The sequence below is a fragment of the Aspergillus versicolor genome, assembly GCF_001890125.1.
Source record: "Aspergillus versicolor CBS 583.65 unplaced genomic scaffold ASPVEscaffold_8, whole genome shotgun sequence".
Taxonomy (NCBI): domain Eukaryota; kingdom Fungi; phylum Ascomycota; class Eurotiomycetes; order Eurotiales; family Aspergillaceae; genus Aspergillus; species Aspergillus versicolor.
The window spans coordinates 1,745,646-1,767,702 of record NW_024467531.1 but is presented as its reverse complement, the minus strand read 5'-3'; the positions used below and the strand labels follow the sequence as shown (position 1 = coordinate 1,767,702).

General features: G+C 51.5%; 14 protein-coding genes across 14 annotated transcripts; 6 read left to right on the top strand and 8 right to left on the bottom strand.

The window, feature by feature from the left end:
• The first annotated feature begins 364 nt into the window (after window positions 1-364).
• On the top strand, window positions 365-1,641 carry ASPVEDRAFT_893748 (NmrA/HSCARG family protein). Its single transcript, XM_040818597.1, has 3 exons — window positions 365-519; window positions 578-1,066; window positions 1,121-1,641. The coding sequence occupies exons 1-3, from the start codon at window positions 453-455 to the stop codon at window positions 1,612-1,614; spliced, it is 1,050 nt and encodes a 349-aa protein (XP_040671083.1). The 5' UTR covers window positions 365-452; the 3' UTR covers window positions 1,615-1,641.
• Window positions 1,642-1,795: 154 nt separating this feature from the next.
• ASPVEDRAFT_174142 (putative 2,3-diketo-5-methylthio-1-phosphopentane phosphatase) lies at window positions 1,796-3,229 on the bottom strand. Its single transcript, XM_040808755.1, has 3 exons — window positions 2,735-3,229; window positions 2,246-2,674; window positions 1,796-2,198 (listed from the first exon to the last, which is right to left on the bottom strand). Exons 1-3 carry the CDS (start codon window positions 3,095-3,097, stop codon window positions 2,094-2,096), a joined length of 897 nt encoding a protein of 298 aa, XP_040671082.1. The 5' UTR covers window positions 3,098-3,229; the 3' UTR covers window positions 1,796-2,093.
• Window positions 3,230-3,362: 133 nt separating this feature from the next.
• On the bottom strand, window positions 3,363-4,689 carry ASPVEDRAFT_55243 (uncharacterized protein; the record flags this gene model as incomplete). Its single annotated transcript, XM_040815042.1, has 3 exons — window positions 3,363-3,873; window positions 3,925-4,461; window positions 4,508-4,689. The coding sequence occupies 3 exons, from the start codon at window positions 4,687-4,689 to the stop codon at window positions 3,363-3,365; spliced, it is 1,230 nt and encodes a 409-aa protein (XP_040671081.1).
• Window positions 4,690-4,796: 107 nt separating this feature from the next.
• On the top strand, window positions 4,797-6,905 carry ASPVEDRAFT_893738 (uncharacterized protein). The gene is made up of 2 exons (XM_040818596.1): window positions 4,797-5,478; window positions 5,528-6,905. The coding sequence occupies exons 1-2, from the start codon at window positions 5,287-5,289 to the stop codon at window positions 6,872-6,874; spliced, it is 1,539 nt and encodes a 512-aa protein (XP_040671080.1). The 5' UTR covers window positions 4,797-5,286; the 3' UTR covers window positions 6,875-6,905.
• Window positions 6,906-7,180: 275 nt separating this feature from the next.
• ASPVEDRAFT_44811 (uncharacterized protein) lies at window positions 7,181-8,280 on the top strand. Its single transcript, XM_040813146.1, has one exon. It carries the CDS (start codon window positions 7,330-7,332, stop codon window positions 8,191-8,193), a length of 864 nt encoding a protein of 287 aa, XP_040671079.1. The 5' UTR covers window positions 7,181-7,329; the 3' UTR covers window positions 8,194-8,280.
• Window positions 8,205-9,954, bottom strand: ASPVEDRAFT_44810 (uncharacterized protein). The gene is made up of 5 exons (XM_040813145.1): window positions 9,732-9,954; window positions 9,506-9,664; window positions 9,143-9,457; window positions 8,649-9,075; window positions 8,205-8,595 (listed from the first exon to the last, which is right to left on the bottom strand). Exons 1-5 carry the CDS (start codon window positions 9,888-9,890, stop codon window positions 8,351-8,353), a joined length of 1,305 nt encoding a protein of 434 aa, XP_040671078.1. The 5' UTR covers window positions 9,891-9,954; the 3' UTR covers window positions 8,205-8,350.
• A 370-nt stretch (window positions 9,955-10,324) lies between these two features.
• ASPVEDRAFT_839374 (formate/nitrite transporter family protein) lies at window positions 10,325-11,832 on the top strand. The gene is made up of 3 exons (XM_040817471.1): window positions 10,325-10,431; window positions 10,508-10,605; window positions 10,682-11,832. The coding sequence occupies exon 3, from the start codon at window positions 10,773-10,775 to the stop codon at window positions 11,634-11,636; it is 864 nt and encodes a 287-aa protein (XP_040671077.1). The 5' UTR covers window positions 10,325-10,431; window positions 10,508-10,605; window positions 10,682-10,772; the 3' UTR covers window positions 11,637-11,832.
• Window positions 11,572-12,652, bottom strand: ASPVEDRAFT_839351 (HD domain-containing protein). Its single transcript, XM_040817470.1, has 3 exons — window positions 12,332-12,652; window positions 12,068-12,284; window positions 11,572-12,008 (listed from the first exon to the last, which is right to left on the bottom strand). The coding sequence occupies exons 1-3, from the start codon at window positions 12,468-12,470 to the stop codon at window positions 11,747-11,749; spliced, it is 618 nt and encodes a 205-aa protein (XP_040671076.1). The 5' UTR covers window positions 12,471-12,652; the 3' UTR covers window positions 11,572-11,746.
• A 183-nt stretch (window positions 12,653-12,835) lies between these two features.
• On the bottom strand, window positions 12,836-13,974 carry ASPVEDRAFT_153551 (phytanoyl-CoA dioxygenase family protein; the record flags this gene model as incomplete). Its single annotated transcript, XM_040808358.1, has 4 exons — window positions 13,646-13,974; window positions 13,420-13,594; window positions 13,151-13,369; window positions 12,836-13,101 (listed from the first exon to the last, which is right to left on the bottom strand). Exons 1-4 carry the CDS (start codon window positions 13,817-13,819, stop codon window positions 12,836-12,838), a joined length of 834 nt encoding a protein of 277 aa, XP_040671075.1. The 5' UTR covers window positions 13,820-13,974.
• A 412-nt stretch (window positions 13,975-14,386) lies between these two features.
• On the top strand, window positions 14,387-16,402 carry ASPVEDRAFT_153550 (uncharacterized protein). The gene is made up of 8 exons (XM_040808357.1): window positions 14,387-14,644; window positions 14,700-14,730; window positions 14,786-14,980; window positions 15,034-15,199; window positions 15,245-15,346; window positions 15,390-15,519; window positions 15,564-15,676; window positions 15,725-16,402. Exons 1-8 carry the CDS (start codon window positions 14,449-14,451, stop codon window positions 16,265-16,267), a joined length of 1,476 nt encoding a protein of 491 aa, XP_040671074.1. The 5' UTR covers window positions 14,387-14,448; the 3' UTR covers window positions 16,268-16,402.
• A 176-nt stretch (window positions 16,403-16,578) lies between these two features.
• ASPVEDRAFT_44806 (AAA family ATPase) lies at window positions 16,579-17,290 on the top strand. Its single transcript, XM_040813143.1, has 2 exons — window positions 16,579-16,711; window positions 16,761-17,290. Exons 1-2 carry the CDS (start codon window positions 16,609-16,611, stop codon window positions 17,234-17,236), a joined length of 579 nt encoding a protein of 192 aa, XP_040671073.1. The 5' UTR covers window positions 16,579-16,608; the 3' UTR covers window positions 17,237-17,290.
• A 36-nt stretch (window positions 17,291-17,326) lies between these two features.
• On the bottom strand, window positions 17,327-18,274 carry ASPVEDRAFT_55240 (uncharacterized protein; the record flags this gene model as incomplete). The annotated part of the gene is made up of 3 exons (XM_040815041.1): window positions 17,327-17,753; window positions 17,805-18,153; window positions 18,208-18,274. 3 exons carry the CDS (start codon window positions 18,272-18,274, stop codon window positions 17,327-17,329), a joined length of 843 nt encoding a protein of 280 aa, XP_040671072.1.
• A 199-nt stretch (window positions 18,275-18,473) lies between these two features.
• Window positions 18,474-19,548, bottom strand: ASPVEDRAFT_153548 (uncharacterized protein; the record flags this gene model as incomplete). The annotated part of the gene is made up of 2 exons (XM_040808356.1): window positions 18,474-19,039; window positions 19,092-19,548. The coding sequence occupies 2 exons, from the start codon at window positions 19,546-19,548 to the stop codon at window positions 18,474-18,476; spliced, it is 1,023 nt and encodes a 340-aa protein (XP_040671071.1).
• Window positions 19,549-19,934: 386 nt separating this feature from the next.
• Window positions 19,935-21,922, bottom strand: ASPVEDRAFT_31696 (trichothecene efflux pump; the record flags this gene model as incomplete). The annotated part of the gene is made up of 4 exons (XM_040810517.1): window positions 19,935-20,467; window positions 20,519-20,887; window positions 20,944-21,676; window positions 21,746-21,922. 4 exons carry the CDS (start codon window positions 21,920-21,922, stop codon window positions 19,935-19,937), a joined length of 1,812 nt encoding a protein of 603 aa, XP_040671070.1.
• Window positions 21,923-22,057: the final 135 nt, after the last annotated feature.

Here is a 22,057-nt window from a genome sequence, read left to right as displayed (position 1 = left end):
TTCATCCGTGTTCACTAATCGCCAGATCCGCCACTGACATATTAGGAGCAGTTGATAACATGGATGTTGTTTTGGTGGGTCAAGCGCCGGCCCAGACTGCAATGCCCAGTAGCCCGACAATGCAGGTGACGCCTTTGGCCATGGTTAACATGTACCCTATTTGGTGGGCTGTTGCAGAAACTCCACCTCCACAAGAAACCGTTGACCCCAGGGCTTCGAGTAAATCGGCGGATTACTATTCAGGATTTGTCGAAGATACGTGGATTAGTTACGTAGCGACCGCCAGAATCGGGTGGAAAACTAATTGCGAAATTGCCATCGGGTCTTTCTTTTATTTTATTGCCTACTTATAAATATCTGGAAGCTGCACTTGCTCCCAGGCAGCTTAGAAACTCCGCTTCTATACTGCATTTATATCGACGTGTGACTTGACTATTAATACAGCTAGCACGATGGTCGACTTGAGAGAAATTGCCGTAATCGGAGGCACTGGCGCGCAGGGAATGCCAGTGGTTAAAGGTGAGAGTTGACCATTCGTGTAACTTGCTCCCTGGCTCGCGCTGACTTTGGAGTATAGCCCTGGCAGAGAGCGGGCGATACCGTCTCAGAGTCTTGACCCGCAACCCCAGCTCCACTCGTGCACAGCAGCTGGCTGCTCTCCCTAATGTGACCTTGCTCCAGGGTGCGCAGGACAACCAACGGGATCTACATAGTGTATTCCGGGGATCCTATGGTGCCTGGGTCAACACGGATGGTTTCACTCTAGGGGAAAAGGATGAACTGTTCTACGGCTTTAGGGCCTATGAGATTGCGAGATCGGAAGGGGTACAGCACTACGTCTGGGCTAACATCGAATATGCCATGGATAGCGCCAACTTCGACGAAAAGTACCATTGCGGCCATATGGAGTCCAAAGGCAGAGTTGGCAAATTTATCCTTGCCGAAGGACAGGACAGTATGAAGAGCACACTCTTCAGTACTGGACCATACATGGATATGCTTATGGATGGATTGTTTGTGCCAATCGAGCAGCAGGACGGGTCATTTCTGTGGGCCAATCCAGCTCGTGAGTCCGACCCCAAGATTTGAGGTAGATGGACTTGTCTAACTTGTATTAAAGCCAGTGACGTGAAGATTCCATTGATAGCGCTCTGTGACATTGGTGCCTACAATCTCTGGATCTTCGACAACCCATCCAAGTCGGCCGGCATGGACCTCCAAGTCATGACGGATAATGTCAGTTTCGGAGAGATCGCGACGATTTTCACTGAAGTTACCGGAAAGCCCGCGGTCCACAAGCCCATCCCATTTGAAACATACGCCTCCGTCGCAGAGCCTTACCCTGGCGCATCCGTTAACTGGGTCCTCGGCCCCGATGCCGCTCGAGATGACTCTGTCATGAGCTGGCGCGAGAATTTCGGGGCGTGGTGGCGCTATTGGGGAGACGGCATCACCAAGCCACGGGATACAACAGTTTTGGATCACATCCACCCTCAGCGCATCAAGACCTTGGCAGACTGGATGAAGCATGTCAGCTATGACGGGAAACAGAGGAGCGTCCTGAAAATGGTTGAAGACTGGAGTATCAAAAGTGGAGAGTCGCCTCAGAAGTGAATTAAATCTCTAGCTTGCTAGGCCAACGGCAGAGTTCTCCGTTTATTCATTAATGAATATTATGTCTTAACTTCAAATCTTATGCGTTTGGTAAATAAAGTACGTATGCTAGCTAAGAATATGGATCGGCAAAGCCGGATGCTCGATCCTGAAGGTGTCCACCAGGCTGCTGCTGCGAGAGGAAAGCATTTCCACAATAGGACTCCGAGGATAGTAGCTGGGCAGGCTTCGAGATGCAGCTTAGGGACACTGGTAACGCTGACCGGCCGTCGCGGGCCATTCCCAAGGTGACGGCAAGTCCATGAGTTGCCATACATCGCTCCAGGCCGGTCTCCAGTATCTGTAACTACATGGATACTGGTATATCCAGCTTCTAGTTCGTATTCTACTGATGTCGCTGCGGTCTAGATCTAGTTTATTCATATATCTATTCACATTGTCTCTATCCAACCCACGGAACGCCAGTCCACTGCGCCACACTACGACGAAGGATTCTCCTGGTTTCGAGGTCGATATTCTGAAAACTCCGGCCACAAAAACATCTTCTCTTCCTTCGACGGCGTGGCTGCGACGAATTTCGGGACCTGGCAAAGTTAGTACCCTCCATTACCTCTGTAAACTGTGAACTTACAGCTTGCCTGCTCGAGACACGTCGCCACATATTGGCCCGCGGATTGAAGCGAGCGGGCGTGCCCACTCCGCCAGTCTTGTCCTGATCCTCCTGCATGATGGCTTCAACTTCCTTCTTGATCTCGGAAAAGGAGTCAAATCCAGTAAAGGGGATTTTGTTCTCGATGCAGTATTGTTCCAAGCGCAGCCCCTTCCGGGCAAAGAGCACGTCTGCTTCCCGCGCAGCCGGCAGGTCAGATACACCGTCGCCGATGAAGATGATAAGGGGGATCTCTCCATTCTCGTCTTCAGCTGCCGCATTCGCGCGACCCTCCTTGACGGACAGCGCCTTGTCATGGCCGAGCTCGGTGTTGTCCCGCCATACGGGCTTCCATTCGGAGCCATCGGGCTCGATTTCTGCGTCGTTGGCAACGATCCCGATTCGCGAAGCCTGTTATTCGAAGAGTCGTCAGTGAGACTGAACTCAAGAAACTTAGAGTTGGTATTATACCTCTTCCTTCCCCAGAAAACCGGCCAGCACTCTGCGCAAGATGGGTTTAAGCCCTGCACTGATCACGTTGAACTCAATGCCATTAGCGACGCAGAACTGGTAAAATTCACGAAAGCCCTCATCCATTTCCAGCTCCTTTTCCATAATTTTAAACCCGTCTTCAAAGGGGACGTGCAATGACCCCCACATCTCCTCTGAGACCTCGCGGAATGAACGCTCGCCGGACTTGAGCTGTTGGTCGAGCTCTTGGCGGCGCTTCTCGCCACAGCCTATATTATCGAAAAGTATATGGCCTGTGTCCTGCATGAAAATAGTCCCATCGAAGTCTGAGAAGCAGACGATTTTTCTGGTGGTGGGCGCCATGGCGAGTCGTTGAGGTGCGGAATGGACAGCGGTTGCAATTGAGTTGCAATCAATTGACGAGGGGCAATCGCGGGAAATATTTGGCGGCGACAGTGATGTAAACCGGATTGCCTGAATGACGTACGATTTCTCAGTTGCTAGACTACCAGGCATTAAAGTGGAACTGGGTTGATTCTTGCTGTCTTGACCCACGCATAGATGGCGGTGGCATTGCTGAGTAAGCACGCATAACTGAGCATAAACATAATATATATATATACACAGATCAGACAATAAACTTGATCGGACAGCTCGTCGGCCCAATTTCCGGCAGCTTTGCATACACAACTTCGCCTGCTACTTCCCAATTTGCACACTTATCCAGCATTGTCTCCAGAAAGATCCTGATGATCATCCGAGCCAGCCATGTTCCAGCACACCGATGGATCCCCCTCCCGAACCCCAGGTGTGAGCTGATATTCTCGCGGTCAAGAATAAACTTGTCTGGTTCCGGAAACTGCTCGGGGTCCCTGTTCGCAGCCGAGTAAACTACGGTAATGGGCTCTTCGGGGGGCACTTTGGTGCCAGAGATCTCCTCTTCTGTCACGGCAGTTCGCGAGAAGCCGCGGTAGGGGACGTGCAAGCGAATGAACTCCTCAATTGCAGCTGGGAGGAGAGAGCGGTCAATGCGGAGGTTGTTCTGCAGCTCCTTGTCTTCGCTGAGGTGCTTGGTGATGGCTGTGATGATAATGGTAGGGGCCACCATGGCAATTATAACAATCTGCCGAATACAGCCACTGACTGCGTTAGCCTAAGCTCGTTGTTAAGGTGCAAACAAGGAAACACACATGATATGCTCCTCTTCAAGTGGATTCCCGTCCCTGTCCCGTTCCAGTAGTAGGCTTGAAGCCGGGTCCATTTCCGGATCCAACGGATTCTCTTTCCTTGCTGCAACCACGCGATTTGCAATGCTGTACCATGTATCACTCCACTTCTTCACTGTGACCCAATCCCCCGTCCGCCAGGCATACACAAACTTACCGAATCCTTCGACGAGAAGCTCACCGTCTGTCTCATCCAGGTTCAGCCACTCTCTCTCGATCCAGCTTGTGAAATTGGACCCGAACTCTTCGTAGATATCACCCTGGCCTCGATCAATGAGAGATTGCAGCTCTCTCTCACAATGAGCGCGGATGATTGGCTCAAGACGCTTCAGTCGTGCTGGCTTCAGAGTGCGGTCGATAGCGGTGCGATACGGCTTGTGGTTCTCCCCGTCAAACTTGAGAGGAGGACGTCTGATACCACGAGGGTCAGCCGGAACGACGGCACAGACGTACGAGATGAACTTGTCGTTGTTGGACGCGACTTCCTTGACGTCATTGTATCTGCCCCTTTTAGCGTCCAATAGTGTACATATACCAAGGGATTTACCTTGTCAAAACCCAGTACCCGCCATGCCGGTCAACATGGGCAACGGGGCAGTTGGTACGCAAGTAGTCGTACTCCCGCAATATCTTCTCGGGCTCGTTACTCGTGACAAGGGCACTAGTGTTGATATCCCAGCCATTTGGAACGTCTGCGGGAGGTTGGGCCTGTGCCAGTGGTGCTTCCATGGCGAAGTGTTTGGAACCTGCTTTACAGCCGGCCAGGAAACGGTGCCTTTGTTGGGGATATAAGATATGCAGGGTTGCGTACCCGACTCACAAGGGATATGGCCCAAATGATATCACAGCTCCTGACCTCGGCCTACTGGGATCCAAACAGCAAGCGCACTTAAGTACCGTCCTTGAGATCCGGATATTAAAAAGCAATTGATCCATTACGAGTGGGCGAGTTCGTCTGAGGCCCTTCCCCGGTTCCCCAGACTGTCCCCACTGCGTCCCCACAGGCCTCATGATCGATCTGATATTGCAATTCCCGTGTCCCATCCGACCAGCAACCAATAGTGCACGCGCTGTTTCAAAGGATTCGATTATCGTCAGGCCTTATTCCAATGCTTTGCAGCTGCCAAGCTGGTCAAAGTGAGGGGGAGGTGCTGGGTGATTGCTGATTTTAGCAAACCAGGTGATTCGATCTTGCTACACTCTCCGTGATGCTTAGGCCGAACAGACCTGCCGGTCACATCTCCCGGCAATATGATGGGCTACTTAATACGGCCCCGGGGATCGTAAGCCGACCCACTACCGCTAGTATCCTTGCTCATTCTTGAAATGCCCAACATGAAGAGAGGGCAGGAGACGCATATCGAGGACGTTGACAAAGTCAGCAATGCCGGTCCTGCTCCGACGACAACAAGGCGACAGGGCTACTGTGCCCTATCGGAGGAGGAGCTCCGACTGGATAAGCGAATTAATCTCAAAATGGACCTCACCGTGGTTCCTGTCCTTGCCCTGGGGTTCCTGGTACGTTCCCCCCTCCTGATGAACGATGAAAACTGACCAAGGTGCTTAGCTGCAAGGAATTGATAAATCCAATATTGGCAATGCAGCAACCTCTGAGACCTTCGTGCCTGACACCAACATCCGGGAGACTGATGTTTCTGACTCGGTGTCGCTCTTTGCAGCAACATATGTCCCCTTCATGCCCATTTCTGTCGCAATAGGCCGCATCGTGGGGCCAAGTCGCTGGATCCCCTTGCTGCTCCTTGCCTGGGGAGCTGTTACCACCGCTCAGTGCGCCATGGACTCGCGAGCAGACCTTTACGGACTCCGCTTGCTCTTGGGAGTCTGTGAGGCTGGCTTCCTCCCCACGACCTACTACTACATTGGAACAGTTTACCCAGCTTACATGGCCGGCCTTCGCATGGGGTTGATTTCGACTAGCTTTACCTTTTCTGGAGCCTTCTCCTCCCTCATCGCGTACGGCATTCTGCAGGTCCAGTCATCCACCTGGAAGAATTGGCAGCTGCTCTTTATTATTGAAGGCGCCATTACCATGTTCGTCGGTGCCATCGCCTTTCTCATCCTGCCCCATAAGCTCAGCACCGCGTGGCTCTTCACCCCCGATGAGCGTCGCCACGCCGCTCGTCGCATGGAAATGGACACAGCGGGCGTTGACAGAGCCACAGGTGCGAATTCGGAGGAGATGGACCACAGCATCTCCTGGCAAAACATCAAAACCGCCTTCAAGGACTGGCGAAAACTCTTGATTATCCTCTGGACAACATGCGCAACCGTCCCGGCTTACGGCTTCGCCATCTTTCTCCCCCTCATTGTTAAGGGCATGGGATACGAGGGCGTTCGTGCGAATCTCATGTCAGTACCGCCCTTTATGGCTGGAGCTGTGGCACTCACCACGTTTGTATACATCTCCGACCGCTTCCACGAGCGTTCGTTGATAGCGGCCGTTGCCATGCTCTTCTCCATCATCGGGTACATCGCACTGGTTGCATGCGGGACAGGGAAAAACGACATCCGGTACGGGTTCCTGTTTGTGATAATGATTGGAGCCGGGTCGGTGAATCCCCTGACAGCAGCGTGGCTTAATGACAACACTACGGACAAGGCGACACGGAACATCCTCATGGGGATATACGGTTGGAATAATGTATCAGGTGTCATTGCGGGCCAGATATACTCGTCTCAGTACGGGCCCAGTTACTACACCAGCGTGCGCATCACACTAGGCATTGTGACGTTTGGCATGCTGGGGATGGTGGTCTCGCGACTCTTGTATATATGGGAGAATCGGCGCCGGAGGAGAATCATTTCCACTTGGACTGAAGAGGACTTTGAAAGGGAGCGAACTGACCTGACCAGGAAGGGGCATGAGAAAAGGTTTTTCATATTTGGGTATTAGCAGTGTCCTAGGTATAGTCGTCCAATGCAGTGGGTTGTGATGTGAATGGATTCTGAACGTACCAAGTAGAGTGGTTGAATAGCAGCCCGTGCCGTGCTACGGCCATGCTATATTACAGAATTCAGGGTTGATTTATGCCTGGCTACCGATTGATTGCTGTAAACCGGCAGAGATGCTAGGGCACATCCCAAATAGGAAATACTACAACTCGGGGCCATCACATGACTCATGACGTCAAGCATCATGGGCCCTCGCTATGTAAATACGCCAGCTACACTCGTTGATTTAGCGTAGATGCGACCATATTTCTCTGGAAGAAGTGGCTGTACACCAAATGGAAGAAGGTATGAGTGTTCCTCCAGTAGAAAAAAGGTACTCACGGTGTCGAAGATGCCTCTGATAGCCTGCATGACACACAGTCGGCACCCCCACGGTGTCCAACGTCCGAAAAGCTGATGCAAAGAAGTCCCAAGGTTAAGGACCATCTATGGATAGTATTGGGACCCCCTGCGATCCTGATCTTTGACCTGGTGGTGCCGTGCATAATCTACTACTGCTGGTATGGCATCCATAAATCTCGGTGGAGGGACCAGTGCAAAGCGCAGGGACACGATCCAAATGAATGCCCGCTCACAAAGCCCGAGTTCGACAAAGATATCCTGGGCTATGCAATCATCAGCTTCGGCTTTGGGGAGCTCTACATCTTGGTAGCCCGGGTATGTCGTCTTCTTTTACATCCCAAACAATGTGCACCTTTGCTATCGAACTCGCGCTGGGAGCTGGACGCAACTTCCTGGGTCTACGGGGTTTCCATGATTTGCGCATTGATCCCTTTTGTTATAAGTAGCACCAGGGAGATTCCCGTGCTGTATCTCTACTCCCCCGCATTTCTCCTTGGATTCCTTGCCGTGTTGATGCTCATTACTCTGATCCCCTTCCCCATACCTATTGGCATCGACTCAGAACGAAGGGGGTTACCATTGCGCCCTTTCGTCTACTACGCCGCGGAAGACATGATTGCCGTTGACTGTCTGCAAGATCGCGAATTCCGCGTCAGGTTGAACATTCGGTACGAAACATCCATTGCTTTCAGGAATATGTTTGTACATTTGACGCTTGGGTGGTTCTTTGGCGTTTGTGTCTATATCGGATGTCTGTCGGCCATAATATGGACGGTAACGTTTCACATTGCTTTTGGGCTTTCTCTTGGTGTCCTATTCAGCTTTCTTATTCTCTGGGCGCTGCTATCATGTCTTTGGGTCCAGCATTGTGTAGGCCGGCAAGAAAGACGTGAAAGAATCTACTTCATGCGACACTAATGTTTAATAATGCGAATACTAGGCTTTCTCACGTCCCTATGAAGATAATGAAGTGCTTTTACGGCATGAGATGATGCCAACTGCGAGATGCACGTTCGCAATACCGCAATAAGACAGTGTAGCCCGACGAAGTAACTCCATGCCTAATACTGAGTACTTACTCGCAGGCAGAATTGTAGTGATGGCTGTGGTTGAGGAGGCCTGGCTGCTGTGTATATTGTGCTGACGAGGACTCGCGCCAGGACTCGCCCGATACAAGAGTCCAGCAAACCAATGCAGCACTAACAACGAGAAAGGCCGCCGAGATAGTCGAGGTCCATCCGATGCCGATGTGTTGGATCAGGGGCAGGCAGACTGTCGTCCCGGCGGCCCCGATCGCAAACCTCATCATATAATGGCTTGCTTGAGTGGGATTAGCATCGTCCTTGTATTCCAGGGTAAATGGGGATAATTACCAGAAACCTGCCCGCTTCGGTGCTGCATGACGTCCAGAATGTAAGCGTTCAAGCTGACGAACGATGCAGTTTGCGCGAACCACTGTAGCAGCATGCATATTATAGGAACAGGAATGCCACCAAGCCGGCGATCAATCATCCACCCATACACAATCATAGCACCGGGGTTCAGAATTCCTAAAAAGAAGAGAGAGCTCCGCAGACGGTCCTCTGGTCTTCGGTATCCACGCTTCTCAGTCCAGTATTTCATCACAAAGTCTGCCCAACGACCTCCAATTTGGACCCCAGTTAGATACCCAGCTCCGGGTGCCAGGAATAGCAGTCCAGACTGTAATGGATTGGCTAGGTTTAGGCGTGGGTTAAGAGTATATCGTACGGGGGTCAGCAGCGAATACATATTCCACACCAGTGCCGAGGACGCGAGAATCTACAATCACAGCGATCAGTAGGAATCTGAGCAATTGGACTGTCAAGGATGGCACAAGGCCACGAACTGTGAAAAGAAGATTCCGCTGCCCATATAATTTTATTGTTCCCAAAGGATTGATCCATTGCCAAAGCTTCAGAACCAGTTTCCGTGGCGTTGTCCCACCCAATTCAGAAGCGCGATATTGCCGGTTGACTGGAAGGAGTGTCTCTTTGAGGAAGAAGTAGATGGATATTAAGGAGAACGCACTCATTCCGGTCTGTAGCCAGAAGATGACCCTCCAGGATGTATATGTGACGATGGCGCCGCCAATAACAGGTCCAAACGCATAGCCACTCATCGAGCCAGCAAGGAACCAGGCCAGTGACGTACCGCGTTCTCTCTGAAAGGTAGCTGTTAGCGCTCAGCCTAGACTAAGACGTATACTTACCGGATGGTATATATCGGAAATGCAACTGGAGCCCAGGATCAGAAAGGCTATTCCCTGAGACGCAGTGATTGCACGGAAGGCAAAGAAGGCCGCGATATTTGGCGACAGCGCAGTAGCAAGTGAGAATCCACAGAAAAGAATCAGCGTACACAGGTAGATCTACAGTAATTAATTAGCCGATCAGAGCGATATTATGGGAGTGCAAAGGGGGTTCTCGGTAACCGACCTTTCTCCTGCCAAAGACATCAGAGGCCGGGCCCCATAAGCACGAGGATAGACCCATTATCAGGAGATAGACAGCGTTGCTGATGGTCACAACTGTCGCGGTTGTCCCAAAGTCACTCACAATCTCAGGCACAGCAGCGAGCACACTGGTCGTCGACATTGTGGCTGAAAAGCCGCAGCAGGCGAGCAGGGCCGTCATGCATCGTTTCTGGAACGGACTGAACCTTGAGTATACCTCGACGTATGTGTTTCTCGCCTCCTGCAGTGGGGCGATCACAGCTGTAGTGGTAGCAGACATCTAGAGGGAGCTGCAGTTACCTGCAAGGCACAATAGAAATGGAATGTCGGAAGAATGGGACAAAGGCCCTGCTGTTATACCGGTATCCGGATAATTATCCCAAGTCTCCAACGATTATAGTCTTTTCACCGGCCAGCCGGTGCGCACGTAGATGACTCAATCTCGGTCTGTGGGGCGCATGAAATGGAGGCGAATCAAGACTCGAGATCAATGGCCGAGAGCGTCCAATTCATGTTAGCTGGTTTTTAATTTGTCCTTGAGGTCTGCTTTGGTGAAGCCCATGCGGTGTGACTTTATACACGCGGTAGAGATTGAATATGACAGGGGAATCCTCTTATACCGCCATGTTCTCCTCCCTCGACATCTACCCACCAAAGGGACTTACACCCGTAATTTGATAACGGTAAGTGCAGTCTCTGTAGGTGCGGCAGGTATTCTCGGATATATGCCTATCAGTTTGATATCTTTTCAAATACAAGACCAAGACTCGCACCGACACCTCGTCAGTCCGTGCGAAATCCGCGGAGATAGAGAAGAGGTGAACGGTCTTCCAGATATAGATGGGCGCCTAATGGCGGTACGTCACGACTCTGAACCCACAATTTAGCCCTAACGAACCTCAATGTTGACTGGCTGTTTACTCCTTCCCAAAGCGTCGTGTTTTCTTAATTGAGTTCCTGTCAGATACTTAAATAGAGTCATTCCGTACATCAAAGATACAGCCATATCTGTCTCGCGTTCAAAATGGATGAGCCCTTCAACCCAACAAAGGAAACCATCTCGCTGCTCATTCGTTCAGGCGTCGCAAAGTCCCGACTCCCATGGTCTGATTTGATAATAAAGGCCTTCCTTGCAGGCGCATTTCTGTCTCTCGGGGCGATGTTTGACCTCGTCATTGCTGGTGGCGCTACGAAGATGCGAGAGGAGAATCCTGGGCTGGTTACTCTTCTGTCCAGCTTCACTTTTCCAACTGGGTTCGTCATCCTCACGGTCGTCAACACTGAGCTGTTCACCGCAAATCTGTTTGTTGTTGTCTTCTCGACGCTTCTGCGCAGGGCCCGCATTGTCGACCTGGCGAAGAACCTGGTCACCTCCTACATCTTCAACCTCGCCGGTGCGCTGTTTGTCGCCGGCTTTCTCTGCTGGTGGTCCGACACGCTCTCCACAGATGTAGAAAAGCAGTTTGCAGTCACGCAGGCTGAAGGGCGCGTCAACGTGCAGTGGTCGGTCAACTTCCTCCGCGGTGTAGGCTGCAACTGGCTTGTCGGTCTGGCCATGTTCCTCTCGATTGCTGCCCATGATCAGGTCTCGAAGATTTACGCCATATGGATCCCGATCTGGACCTTTGTTGCACTGGGCTATCAGCATTCTATTGCCAACTTCTTCCTTGTGCCCATTGGCATGTTCTACGGGGTCAACTTTGGTGTGGGCAAATTCATTTACCAATGCATCATCCCCGTTACATTGGGAAACATCGTCGGCGCGGTCCTCCTTGATGCCATTGTCCTTTGGTATATCTACGGGCGTGGTGAGTTGTTGGAGGAGGAAAGGAAGCAGGAAATGCCCTCGCTCCAAAGCTCCACGCCATCGCCCACAAAGCAGGTGTAGGAAAAATAGCACAAACGCTATATCAGAACGCTATATATCAGTGCTTCCAATGGCGCTTTATTTACAATGATTGATTGGGACATGTATAAAGTCAACCATAGTAAATACTCCTACACCACCACGCCTTCCTCTTTCTGCAGATGTTCCACCACCAAGCTCAGATACTCCCTGGCTCTTGGTGTCGTTTGCTCGATATGAGGAACCTTTGCAGCATCGTCCCAGAGTCTTAATGCAACCATCTCGTCCCTTAACGGGTCATTTCTGAAGCACTCCAGCTCCTCTCCTCTAAACGGACCACCCTGGAACTGTAATGACTTTTTCGATGCTGACGAGAGTGTGTCCATGTAGTCACTGCTCACGGCTGTGAGGTATCTATTGAAAGGTTAGCTCAGATGTGCCGCCCTCATGGTAAACGTGAAAAAGGTGGCTACCGTTTCGCGTCAACATGGCTCCCGACCAACCGACAGACACTGTCACCAAATCCGAGTGATCGCAAGAATTCAGCGCCAATTGATTCATGGCCAATCCGTCCTACATTCTCCGGGCTGTCTTCTTTTAATGTCATGCGGGCCTCCTTCGTTGCGGCCAGTGGGATTATCTGTCCGATGTCATGGAGCAGAGCGGCCAGGACAAGGTCGGATCGTGCCCCTGCGCACCCCGTTAGAACTGACCTTGGAGGCTGGTTTCGGACGTACCTGATTTCTGTGCCTGGTGCGCTGTTTGAAGGGAGTGTTCCAGCTGATTGATTGATTCGCCGATGTAGTCGCCCTGACCATGATCTTCGAGCGACCTGATGAGGTATTCTGCTCTCTCTGAGGGTGGAGGTAATGGCATTCTGAGCTTGGCTTGATTCTTCGTCTGGGGTCTGCAGAGTGTAGATGATGATATGCGGTTGATAGGTCGGCACGACTCGACCCGAGAGCAACCGGGACGAAGACCGAGACTGAACGATCTGGACCCCTGGCGACCACAAGAGGGGCAAAACTCAATATTAAGCTGGAGACCGTTCCACCCTGCTGAGCAGATTTATCCAAGGCTTTTAAGCGAGGACATCTGGTAATGGCAGTTGGGGCGAATTCAAGCTGTTACTACGCTGTGATTCCCACCAACAATCTCGGACAGGCAGGACCTCAAGCATCTGGATCATATGGAACTCATTCTCATAAAATATTACATTCAGGCGTATGTAGTAAAAGGGACTATGCAGCAACGCCTTGCTGGCTTCTCCCCTCCACTGTCAGCATCGGAGACCCGTAGCCATATCGCATTCTCCCCTCTTCATATGTCTCCCCATCCTTGCGCATATGCGTCGCAGGCCACAGCTTCCTCCGATCCTCATAGTATTGGTCATGGAGATCACCCTCGGCCTGTCTGTTATAAGTCGCATAGACGGCACGACGGTCCTTGGAGCTCAGGTTGGCGCCACTCCTGTGAGCCAGGTAAGATCCGAAGACCAGAATATCACCTATTATTTATCAGTAGGATAGCAAATTACCAGTGCAGGCACGACAAACCAGGATTCAAGTCGCAGGCTGTCCACTCTTGGCTCTCAACCCAGGCCGGTTCAATACACCGGTCGTCGCCGAGTGGCACTGACATGCGATGGCTGCCTTTGACGACATCGAGACCCCCGTTTGCTGAATTCATCTCATCAACTGCAGCGAGCACAGTCAGGTGCTTGATGTCCTTGACATGGGTGTACGCGTTAGCGTCAATATGAGGGGAGAATCCGCCTGTGTCTACAGTCAGATCCTGATCTATTAACGGTATCAATTGGTCATACCACTGCCAGCAAGCTTGTAGTTGATCTTCTCCTTGAAGAGCAGCATCTCCTCTGTTGCCAGCTGCTGCAGAACACTTAGGACACGCTCCCCCCGCAGAAGACTGTTAAATCCAGAGTGGCTGTTCGCGTAGTTTTCCGTCCGACAGAGAACGCGTTTCCCCTGGGCATTCACCTCCTATGGCTGGTTATTGTGCGTCCATCGCATTGAGCTTGGGCCGAGGGTTACCTCATAGGGCATGTAGGAAGCATCTGCCGTGCGTGGCAGGTCATGGACCTCCTGAGCCCACTCCTGCAGATGTCTCGCCTCTTGTGTATTCAGGAAGTCCCGAACGAGGAGGAATCCATCCTCTTGGTAGGATGCGATCTGCTGTGGGGATAGGGGGTAGTGTTGATTTTCCATTTGCGACTTGTTGAAGTATTGACCTTGCACTAGGTGAAGCCTTGGAGACGCGATCCGTGGTCAGGAGCCAAATTCTACAATTAAATATCAGCCATCACTAGCAACTGCCGACATCCTGTCGTGCCTGTGAGTCAAAACTACCGGATGGAACTCCGCACCACGAGCCCAAGGGATACTACAACGTGAGACAAGAAGAATAAATCGATTCCACGTCCTTAATTGCTACATCCCTAAATAAACCCTTGCCGATTGGCCTGCGAGCAGAGCGTGGGGGAATCGACCCACACCGGCGCCACGACCGGCTTGAGCCGTCAGTCAAGTTCGAGTAATTCTCGCTGTTCGCCCCGGCGCTTGCAAGGAGGTGGACGGGCCCTTGATGCCATGTGCGTCTCTTCTTGGTGCTCGTAGCCTGAGCTTGTTGATCGATGTGGAGTCGGAAAGAAAGCTTCGACAGTGGCTGGTTAGCGACTGCATCGTGCTCTCGTCGTGGGCGGCCATTGGCGCTGTAAAGTAGATGCTGATATCGCAGTTGTTTATTAAATTCATCCCATCATGGAACGAAACATGGACCAAGTAGCCTGTCTTTCCTTTTTGTCATCAGCGTTACCAGCGGCGCTGCACAAGACCCAATGGCTGCTGTTCAGGATGGCTCAATCGGCAGCGACGCCCAGATTTCGCTAAGCAAGCAGCATGATGCGAGCGCAAAGCAAATTTCCGTGGACGAAGAGGTGGCCTCGAGTCCTATATCAAAAGCACGGAGCGGAGTCCTCAACGTCGCTATTGCAGGGCTCGCTCTCTTTAGCGATGGATACAACGCGCAAATAAGTATGTCACCAGATACTACGACAAGCATTGCCTCTAACCACAACCGACCATTCAGTTGGCTACATGGAGCCTCTATTCTCAGTCATGTATGATGGCCTGCTCTCCCCAATGTTGGATACCAGGCACCTGCTAACTGGCTAGATACCCCAACACCATGTCCTCCGATATCAAGTCCCGGCTGTCCAACTCGTTCCTGATCGGTGAGATCTTCGGTATGATCTTCTTCGGTGCCTTGATCGACCGACTGGGCCGGAGAACTGGTGTTGTTGCAGCCACCTTATTCCTCGTTCTCGGTGTCGCCCTCGCAGCTGCTGCCCATGGAACGTCAGAGCTGGGGTATTCATTTTTGTACCTTTTCACTTCTGTCACCCGAGCGCTAACAAAAACAGGATGTTCTGGATGATGATTATCTCTCGAGGAATCGCCGGCTTTGGCGCTGGCGGCGAATATCCTGTCTGTGGGACAAGCGCCACCGAGGCCGCTGATGAGACAGGCAAACTGCGCAAGAAGCGAGGGTTTCTCGTTGCGTTAACAACGGACTTTGCCATTGACCTGGTAATTTTCCTTGCTATTACATGAGTGAAGTGTTAATTCGTTCAGGGCTTTATCACTGCGGGCATCGTGGCCCTGATTGTGCTCGCCTGCTTCCATCAGGAAACCCGCCAGGGTGTTTGGAGAGTCTGCTTTGGCCTTGGATTCGTGGTACGTCTCTCATTGAAATGTCAAATATTTACTGACGAGAAAGCTCCCGGTCATCATCTGCTTCTTCCGAATTCGCATGATCAACTCGACGCAATACCGCAAGCACGCAATCAAGTCCAAGTATCCATACTGGTTGGTGCTCAAAAGATACTGGAAGCCAATGCTGGGAACATGTACGTACTCACCTTGGTTGTATATATAGTAACTAACTTCGTAGCCCTCGCCTGGTTCTGCTACGACTTCGTCACGTATCCATTCGGTCTCTTCTCGTCTACCATCATCTCGCAGCTCAACCCTGACAACACGACGGTTCAAAACATCGGCTACGGGGTGCGTTCATACATCCATTCTATTTGTCGACTGCTAATTTCCTTGCAGACTGTAATCAACTGCTTCTACCTGCCCGGCTGCCTCCTCGGTGGCCTGCTAATGGATCGCATCGGCCGCAAACAGACAATGACCCTGGGCTTTTTCATCTGGGCCATCTGGGGCTTCATCCTTGGTGGTGCCCTCGGTCCCATCCAGTCCGTCTTCCCGCTCTTCATTGTCATGTACGGCATCTTCAACGCCCTTGGTGAGATGGGCCCGGGCGTGTCAACATTTCTCTGCGCCGCCGAGTCCTTCCCTACCCCCTTGCGCGGTCACTTCCTCGGCCTTGCAGCGGCAGTTGGCAAAGCCGGGGCGAGCATCGGGACAGAAGTGTTTACCCCTATCCAAGACTCGTTTGACGATGTACACAAGGGGCAGCAGGCGGTGTTCTTGATCGGGTCCGCCTTCACGATTGTGGGGTGTATTATCGCATGGTGGTTGATTCCCGATATGCAGCGTGAGTTGGAGAGTGAGGACGTCAAGTTCCGGGCCTATTTGGAGGAGAATGGCTATGATTCTGCGGACTTGGGCGTGAAACATGAAACTGGCTGAACAACAGAAATGTATAAACCCCAAATAGAGTAAGGGACAGGACATTGCCGGTCCACCAACATTATAAGTACCGCAGTTATATATATCCAAGTATACACCTCAGTCCGAGTTCGGGTCGCACTCGGCACTTTCAACTTTATAAAAACTTAAAGAATAATATACATCGGCCATATGAATACACCACCAGATTATATATATTGTATGTACTGTGTAGGGTCCGTTCTCATTTCTGTTGGTGCCTCAGGCAGCAATATATGACTCACTCTCTTCGTATTTCATCTCCTTTTTTCTTTTCTTTCCACCTCATCTCTGTTGAGTAAAAAAATCGGTCAATCACTGCAATGCCTGAAACCGTCCTCACCGAGTATTCCTCACTCAGCGGGTTCCTCTCTCGCACCGAGAATGACCCCCGGCCGGTCGTTGCGATGACTTGCGGCGTTGCAGGTCAGGTCCACATATTCACCAGGAGAAATCATAATTAATTCAGAGACAGGCTCTGGAAAGTCGACCGTTTCTAAATGGATCACATCTAATCACCAATCCTTCAAACGTCTGTCAATTGATGCGTATATCTACACCAAGTACGGTCTTTATGGCGTCGACTATCCCAAGGACAAGTACAACGACTTGCAGGAAGAGGCCGAGCCTGCCCTGCGAACCGAACTGGTGCAGCTGCTTCATCAAGGCTCCCATGACATCATACTTGACCTCTCCCTTGCATTCCAAGCGACTCGCGATACGTGGAAGGCGCTGGTCGAGGGTGCAGGAGGCCGGTGGGTACTTATGTTCATCGAAGTCGACCCGGACGAGCTGCGGCGGCGAGTCAGAGCAAGGAACCATCTGACTGTTAAAGACGGTGATTCGGCGTACTTTGTGACAGAACAGGTTCTAGAAAGCTTCATTGCAGGCTTCGAGAGGCCGACTGGGGAGGGCGAGCTGGTTTTACGACTGGAAAATAGGGCTGTTTAAAGCTGCCAGGCCCTCGCGCTTTACGACCATTGTATGATAGACGCAGATGCCCTCTTAATATTGAAATCTCTATTCAGAATTTTAATACATCTATAGCTTTGCAAACTGCCCACTCTGCAGGTGGTTCCCTCCATCGATCGGAATCAGGGCGCCGTTCACATACGAGCCTGCAGGACCGCAGAGATAGACCATCACACCGGCAATATCCTCAGGACTCCCTAGTCGTCTTCTTGGATTTGCAGCTGCCATTGAATCGGCGCCTCCCAGGTGCTCGATCAGACCGTTGGCCAGTTTGGACGGGAAGAATCCCGGGGCCACGACGTTCGAACAGATATTCCGCGGCCCCAGCTCAACCGCCAGGTTTGTAGCCAAATGATGTGCTGCAGCCTTGGAAATTGCATACATTATTGTGCCATGCTTGCCCACAACTGGCACCGATAAGCCTGCAATCGCGCCAACGATGATGATGCGTGACGGCGAGTCGGGGGTTCCAGAACGCTCCAGTAAGGGCGTAAGACTTGACAGATGATCAGTAAACCTCTACTTCACCAAACGAATGAATCCTTACAGTCGTGTGAGGTGGAATATGCTGCGGACATTCAAGTCCAGGACTTTGGTGACAGCCCAGTCTGGCGTGGGCTCAAAGGCTCCTCCCCATGTCGCCGCCGCATTCGCAACCAGAATATCAACGCGCCTCTCTGCTTTTAACATGTCGACAAGCTTCTCCATGTCAGAGAGCTTCGAGAGATCTGCAGCATACCCGACCGCGGTTCCCGAACAGCTAGGGAGCGCGTTGAGCTTGTCAACGGCCTGTTTGAATCCCTGCGGGCCTTCGGCCTTTCGCGCGACAATTACCACCTTCTCTGCACCTGCAAGAAGAAGTGATGTTGCAGTATGCAGTCCTAGGCCTCGGGATCCTGTATAGCTCCTGTTAGTGCTGGAAATATTCCCTGGAAACTGGGACCACGCACCACCAGTGACGACGGCCACCTTGCCGTCGAGGCGAAAAAGCCGGGGAAATTCAGGTAATTCGGACATGAGAGCGTAATTGAATGGTATCTTTTCTTTACAGGTGTCTCCTTCGTTTTATGTGTAGGGGATGGACGTTCCACCTGTGGATATGCTTTTCCGGTTGCCGGTCAGCCTCCAACACTACATTGAAAGGCCCAACAAACGCCTGGGAATATATTCTGATTGAATAATAAATTAAAGGTGTGTTCAGGCTACAGTAGAGGCACTATTCAAACACAACTGCCATCCGTTTCGTCGCCGTCCCTGCCTTCATCTCGCGTATCATATCATCCATGGCCTCCAGGGATCGTATTTCTATTTCCGGGGTGATGGAGTGTTTCGCAGTAAAGTCCACTGCTTTGCCCATGCGCTGTGGGGTGCTTGTGCTGTCGGATTTAATGTTGTATAAGCCTACTGCCAGCTCAAAGGTAGAGACTTCCATTGGACGGGGGCTGATTCCAATGACCATGAGAGTTCCCCCGACGCGAATAACAGACGGTGCTCCCTTGTAGGCCACTGATGAGCCACTGAAAACCGCTGCAGCATGCACACCACCGCTGGTAAGCTTCTTCACTTCAGCGGCATAGGTATCGGCGCTGGCCAAGGAGTTGAATGTCACATCTGCGCCTTGACTTTTGCATGCCTCGAGCGTCTTGTCGTTGATGTCAATGGCGATGACTTGGATGCCCATTGCCTTTGCGTACTGCGTAGCCAGCTGTCCTAGTCCTCCAGCTCCGATGACAGCGAGCCACTGCCCGGGCTTGAGGTTGCACGAGTCCACGGCATGGAAAGCTACAGATATTAGCAAGGCCCGAGCTCAAACAATAGGCTATATATATCATACCCGTAATCCCAGCACAGAACACCGCTGAGCTGCGCTTTGGATCCAGCTGAGAGGGAAGATGGATGACATTCTGCCAGTCGACGGCAGCGTATTCCTGAAAGAATCCAAACTCGCCGAATCCGGCGACGCTGGGCTTGCCTTCAGTGCATTGTGTGTTATGCACCATGCACGCTTCACACTCGAAACAGCAGCCGTTGATATACAAGAACCCAACTGGGTTCCCTTCCTGGAAGCCCTTGTCCGCGCAGTCGGCACCTACCTTGGCGACATAGCCAGCGCCTTCATGACCGATAGTAAAGGGCTCAGTCTTGTCGGGCTGGGAGATTGCCATTATGTCTGAGTGGCAGAGAGAGGCCGATGCCATCTTAACGAGGATCTGGTTTGGGGCAGGCTCTGGAACGGGGATCTCGTTGACAACAGCCTTTTGCTGCTTGGGATCCCATTGTGCTGCCTTCATCGTTTTTCCTATAGAGCCCATATCGTGTTACTTGCTATATTTGCACCGACTTAGAAGTTTGTTTTGCTGGTGTTCATATTGCGGGGGCGTGAATTAATAAACTTGATTTCGGGAATGTTTTTCCTGTGCTCGACCAGTTCTCCTCATTCGAATTATTGAAAGTAGAGCTACACCCGGACTGTGTTGAACACAGTATATTTATCTTATGTTTAGTATGTAGGCAATAATGCGGATGGCTTCTTCAAGTAGCGGATGCTTTACTATGGAGAGCTAAGCTGATGCTATCAAGGCAACCTTTACCTTAACTGCCAATGAAATAGTATTGAAGACTGCTACCAAGGTACCCCCTAACCGCCAATAAAATCGTAGCTAAGACTGATGGTATATCAAGCTCGTCTCTCCACATTCTCGACCATCTCAACCTCGGGCTTGCTGTCGGATTCACCCTTTGTGTTGTCCTTTGTGTTGTCCTGGAGGCGCTTGGCGACATCGTAGTGGAGGAAGTTCTTCATATCCGGAATAAAGCAGCTGGATATAATAAGCAGAACACTGAATGGAATTGTGCAGTAAAAGACAATTCGAAAGCTCTCCGAGTACGCGATCTTTAGCGCTGCAGTGGCAGCCGCAAGTACACTATCCGTCGCACCAGGGACGCTCTCCACGCCTGTTCCTGCGGTCAAGGCCGCCAGGAGCGCAGGCAGTGACGACTCCGGTAAACCGGCTGCAGTGGCTGCTGGACCGACATACTTGGGCATGTTCTTGGCCTGCTCATTGTTCAAGACGGACACATATACAGCTTGCGCGACAGCTCCTCCAAGGGCGCGGAGAGAGCCCAGAACCCCAGTGGCAAGGCCGATATCCTGAGGCTCGATCACGAGCGTCACAGCTGGGAATGTGATGTTGTCGACATATCCGACAGCTAAGTACGATTAGTGTATGAAGGAATTGGAAAGGACAAATAAATACGTACAAATGCAACCAAGCGTGCCTAGAGCGATGGTCATGGACCAGGTGTCTGGACCCAAGGCACTGAGCGGAGTGATAAATGCGAATGCCAACAGAGACGCAATCACGCATTGATACTTAACTCGGGGGACAAATCCAAGGGCCAGACCTCCCAGTAGCTGGCCCATAAGGACGCCGCCACCGACGACCGAGCTCTGCAGACCTATCTTAATAGAATCCGTGGTATATATCCCCTCAATGAGAGTTGGCCAAAGGACAGTAAATGAGTAATATACCATGGCACCGACGGCTGCATCGGTCACAATGGCGCTGAATCCAAGGTTCTTAAATAGCCTTGGAGGCATGAATGGTCGTGTCTTGCACACGAAAGCCTCTGGCATGTTCGTCAGCGGGAATGGACGGCTTGTTGATCTAGGTGATTTCACCTACCGTAAAGCACAAATACAGCCAGGCATGCTATCCCGATAAGTAGAGTGCAGAGAGTCGGGGCACTCTGCCAGGGGTACGCGGTTCCTCCCCAGGAGAGGCCAATAAGGAAGAGAACACTTCCAGCAATGAAGAGAAAGATACCAATAAAGTCCAGCTCTTTGAACATCTCCCACTTTGTCTTGCCTTCCACATGCAGCTGGGCGTATCTCGGCGGGTGGTAGAGGAAATGATAGAGTGCAGTCGCAATGACCGCCAGGATCAGTCCGATATAGTAGCTCCACCGCCAGCCTTCACCGGTGTTCTGGATCAGCAGCCGGGCAATGACGGGACCAAAGACGGCGAAGGGAAGCGAGGACATGAAGACGATCGTAACTATCACACCGCGGTATTTGTTGGGAACGAGCTCACCCAGGATGATACCAAAGGACAGCTGGCCAGCGGCTGAGAGGCCATTGAAGATATTGGCAACAATCAGCATCTCAACATACGTAGCTCGTGCCCCTACAACGCATCCAATAATAGAGAGTATCATGGACGCTTGCACAATCCACTTTCGACCAAATATATCAGACAGTCGGCCGATGAGGAGAAACCCGACGCAGCTCGACAGGGTCCAGACGGTGGCAACCCAGTTGATATTTGGGGAATTGCCCAGTTCGGCGTTGATTAAGGTCAAGGTGTTGGACGGTAGAACCCAGCCAAGGTAGGCCACTATAGATCCTAAGCATTGTGCCTTTCTAAAGTGTTAGAACCTTTAATGCATTCCAGGTCCTCCAGCAACTGGGGATAGCCTGGGGCGTACCAGGACGGTGCCGAGGAAGGGCAGGCTTCTGAAGTAGCCCTTGGGCATATCTTGCACGTCGCCCCCAATAGCATGCTCATCAACATAGTTGACAGTGCCGTCTGTATGTACAACGGCTCTAGCACCAGCGTACTGCGGTCTTGGCTCCTGGGAGCTTTCAGTGTCATCTTGGCTCATGGTTGCTCTTTGGCGGTGATACAACACAACGATCCTCAAGAAGCGATTGAGGAGAATGAAAAGAGTTAGGGCAACGAGGACTACTCCATATCAACTGGCATTCCGGAAATGTTGTCCCCTGTTTCTGGTCAAAAG

Bases quoted from the DNA above. Each gene is read 5' to 3' on its own strand.
- ASPVEDRAFT_893748 (XM_040818597.1), top strand. From the start codon at position 453: ATGGTCGACTTGAGAGAAATTGCCGTAATCGGAGGCACTGGCGCGCAG. The intron at 520-577 runs GTGAGAGTTGAC...TTTGGAGTATAG, and splicing joins GGGAATGCCAGTGGTTAAAG to CCCTGGCAGAGAGCGGGCGA. The intron at 1,067-1,120 runs GTGAGTCCGACC...CTTGTATTAAAG, and splicing joins TCTGTGGGCCAATCCAGCTC to CCAGTGACGTGAAGATTCCA.
- ASPVEDRAFT_174142 (XM_040808755.1), bottom strand. From the start codon at position 3,097: ATGGCGCCCACCACCAGAAAAATCGTCTGCTTCTCAGACTTCGATGGG. The intron at 2,675-2,734 runs GTATAATACCAA...TTCGAATAACAG, and splicing joins GTTTTCTGGGGAAGGAAGAG to GCTTCGCGAATCGGGATCGT. The intron at 2,199-2,245 runs GTAAGTTCACAG...TAACTTTGCCAG, and splicing joins GTGTCTCGAGCAGGCAAGCT to GTCCCGAAATTCGTCGCAGC.
- ASPVEDRAFT_893738 (XM_040818596.1), top strand. From the start codon at position 5,287: ATGCCCAACATGAAGAGAGGGCAGGAGACGCATATCGAGGACGTTGAC. The intron at 5,479-5,527 runs GTACGTTCCCCC...CAAGGTGCTTAG, and splicing joins TCCTTGCCCTGGGGTTCCTG to CTGCAAGGAATTGATAAATC.
- ASPVEDRAFT_44811 (XM_040813146.1), top strand. From the start codon at position 7,330: ATGCAAAGAAGTCCCAAGGTTAAGGACCATCTATGGATAGTATTGGGA.
- ASPVEDRAFT_44810 (XM_040813145.1), bottom strand. From the start codon at position 9,890: ATGTCGACGACCAGTGTGCTCGCTGCTGTGCCTGAGATTGTGAGTGAC. The intron at 9,458-9,505 runs GTAAGTATACGT...GCTACCTTTCAG, and splicing joins TTTCCGATATATACCATCCG to AGAGAACGCGGTACGTCACT. The intron at 8,596-8,648 runs GTAATTATCCCC...ATCCCACTCAAG, and splicing joins CCGAAGCGGGCAGGTTTCTG to CAAGCCATTATATGATGAGG.
- ASPVEDRAFT_839374 (XM_040817471.1), top strand. From the start codon at position 10,773: ATGGATGAGCCCTTCAACCCAACAAAGGAAACCATCTCGCTGCTCATT.
- ASPVEDRAFT_839351 (XM_040817470.1), bottom strand. From the start codon at position 12,470: ATGCCATTACCTCCACCCTCAGAGAGAGCAGAATACCTCATCAGGTCG. The intron at 12,285-12,331 runs GTACGTCCGAAA...CGGGGTGCGCAG, and splicing joins GCACCAGGCACAGAAATCAG to GGGCACGATCCGACCTTGTC. The intron at 12,009-12,067 runs GTAGCCACCTTT...ACCTTTCAATAG, and splicing joins AGCCATGTTGACGCGAAACG to ATACCTCACAGCCGTGAGCA.
- ASPVEDRAFT_153550 (XM_040808357.1), top strand. From the start codon at position 14,449: ATGGCTGCTGTTCAGGATGGCTCAATCGGCAGCGACGCCCAGATTTCG. The intron at 14,645-14,699 runs GTATGTCACCAG...CCGACCATTCAG, and splicing joins TGGATACAACGCGCAAATAA to TTGGCTACATGGAGCCTCTA. The intron at 15,347-15,389 runs GTACGTCTCTCA...CTGACGAGAAAG, and splicing joins GCTTTGGCCTTGGATTCGTG to CTCCCGGTCATCATCTGCTT.
- ASPVEDRAFT_44806 (XM_040813143.1), top strand. From the start codon at position 16,609: ATGCCTGAAACCGTCCTCACCGAGTATTCCTCACTCAGCGGGTTCCTC. The intron at 16,712-16,760 runs GTCAGGTCCACA...ATTCAGAGACAG, and splicing joins GATGACTTGCGGCGTTGCAG to GCTCTGGAAAGTCGACCGTT.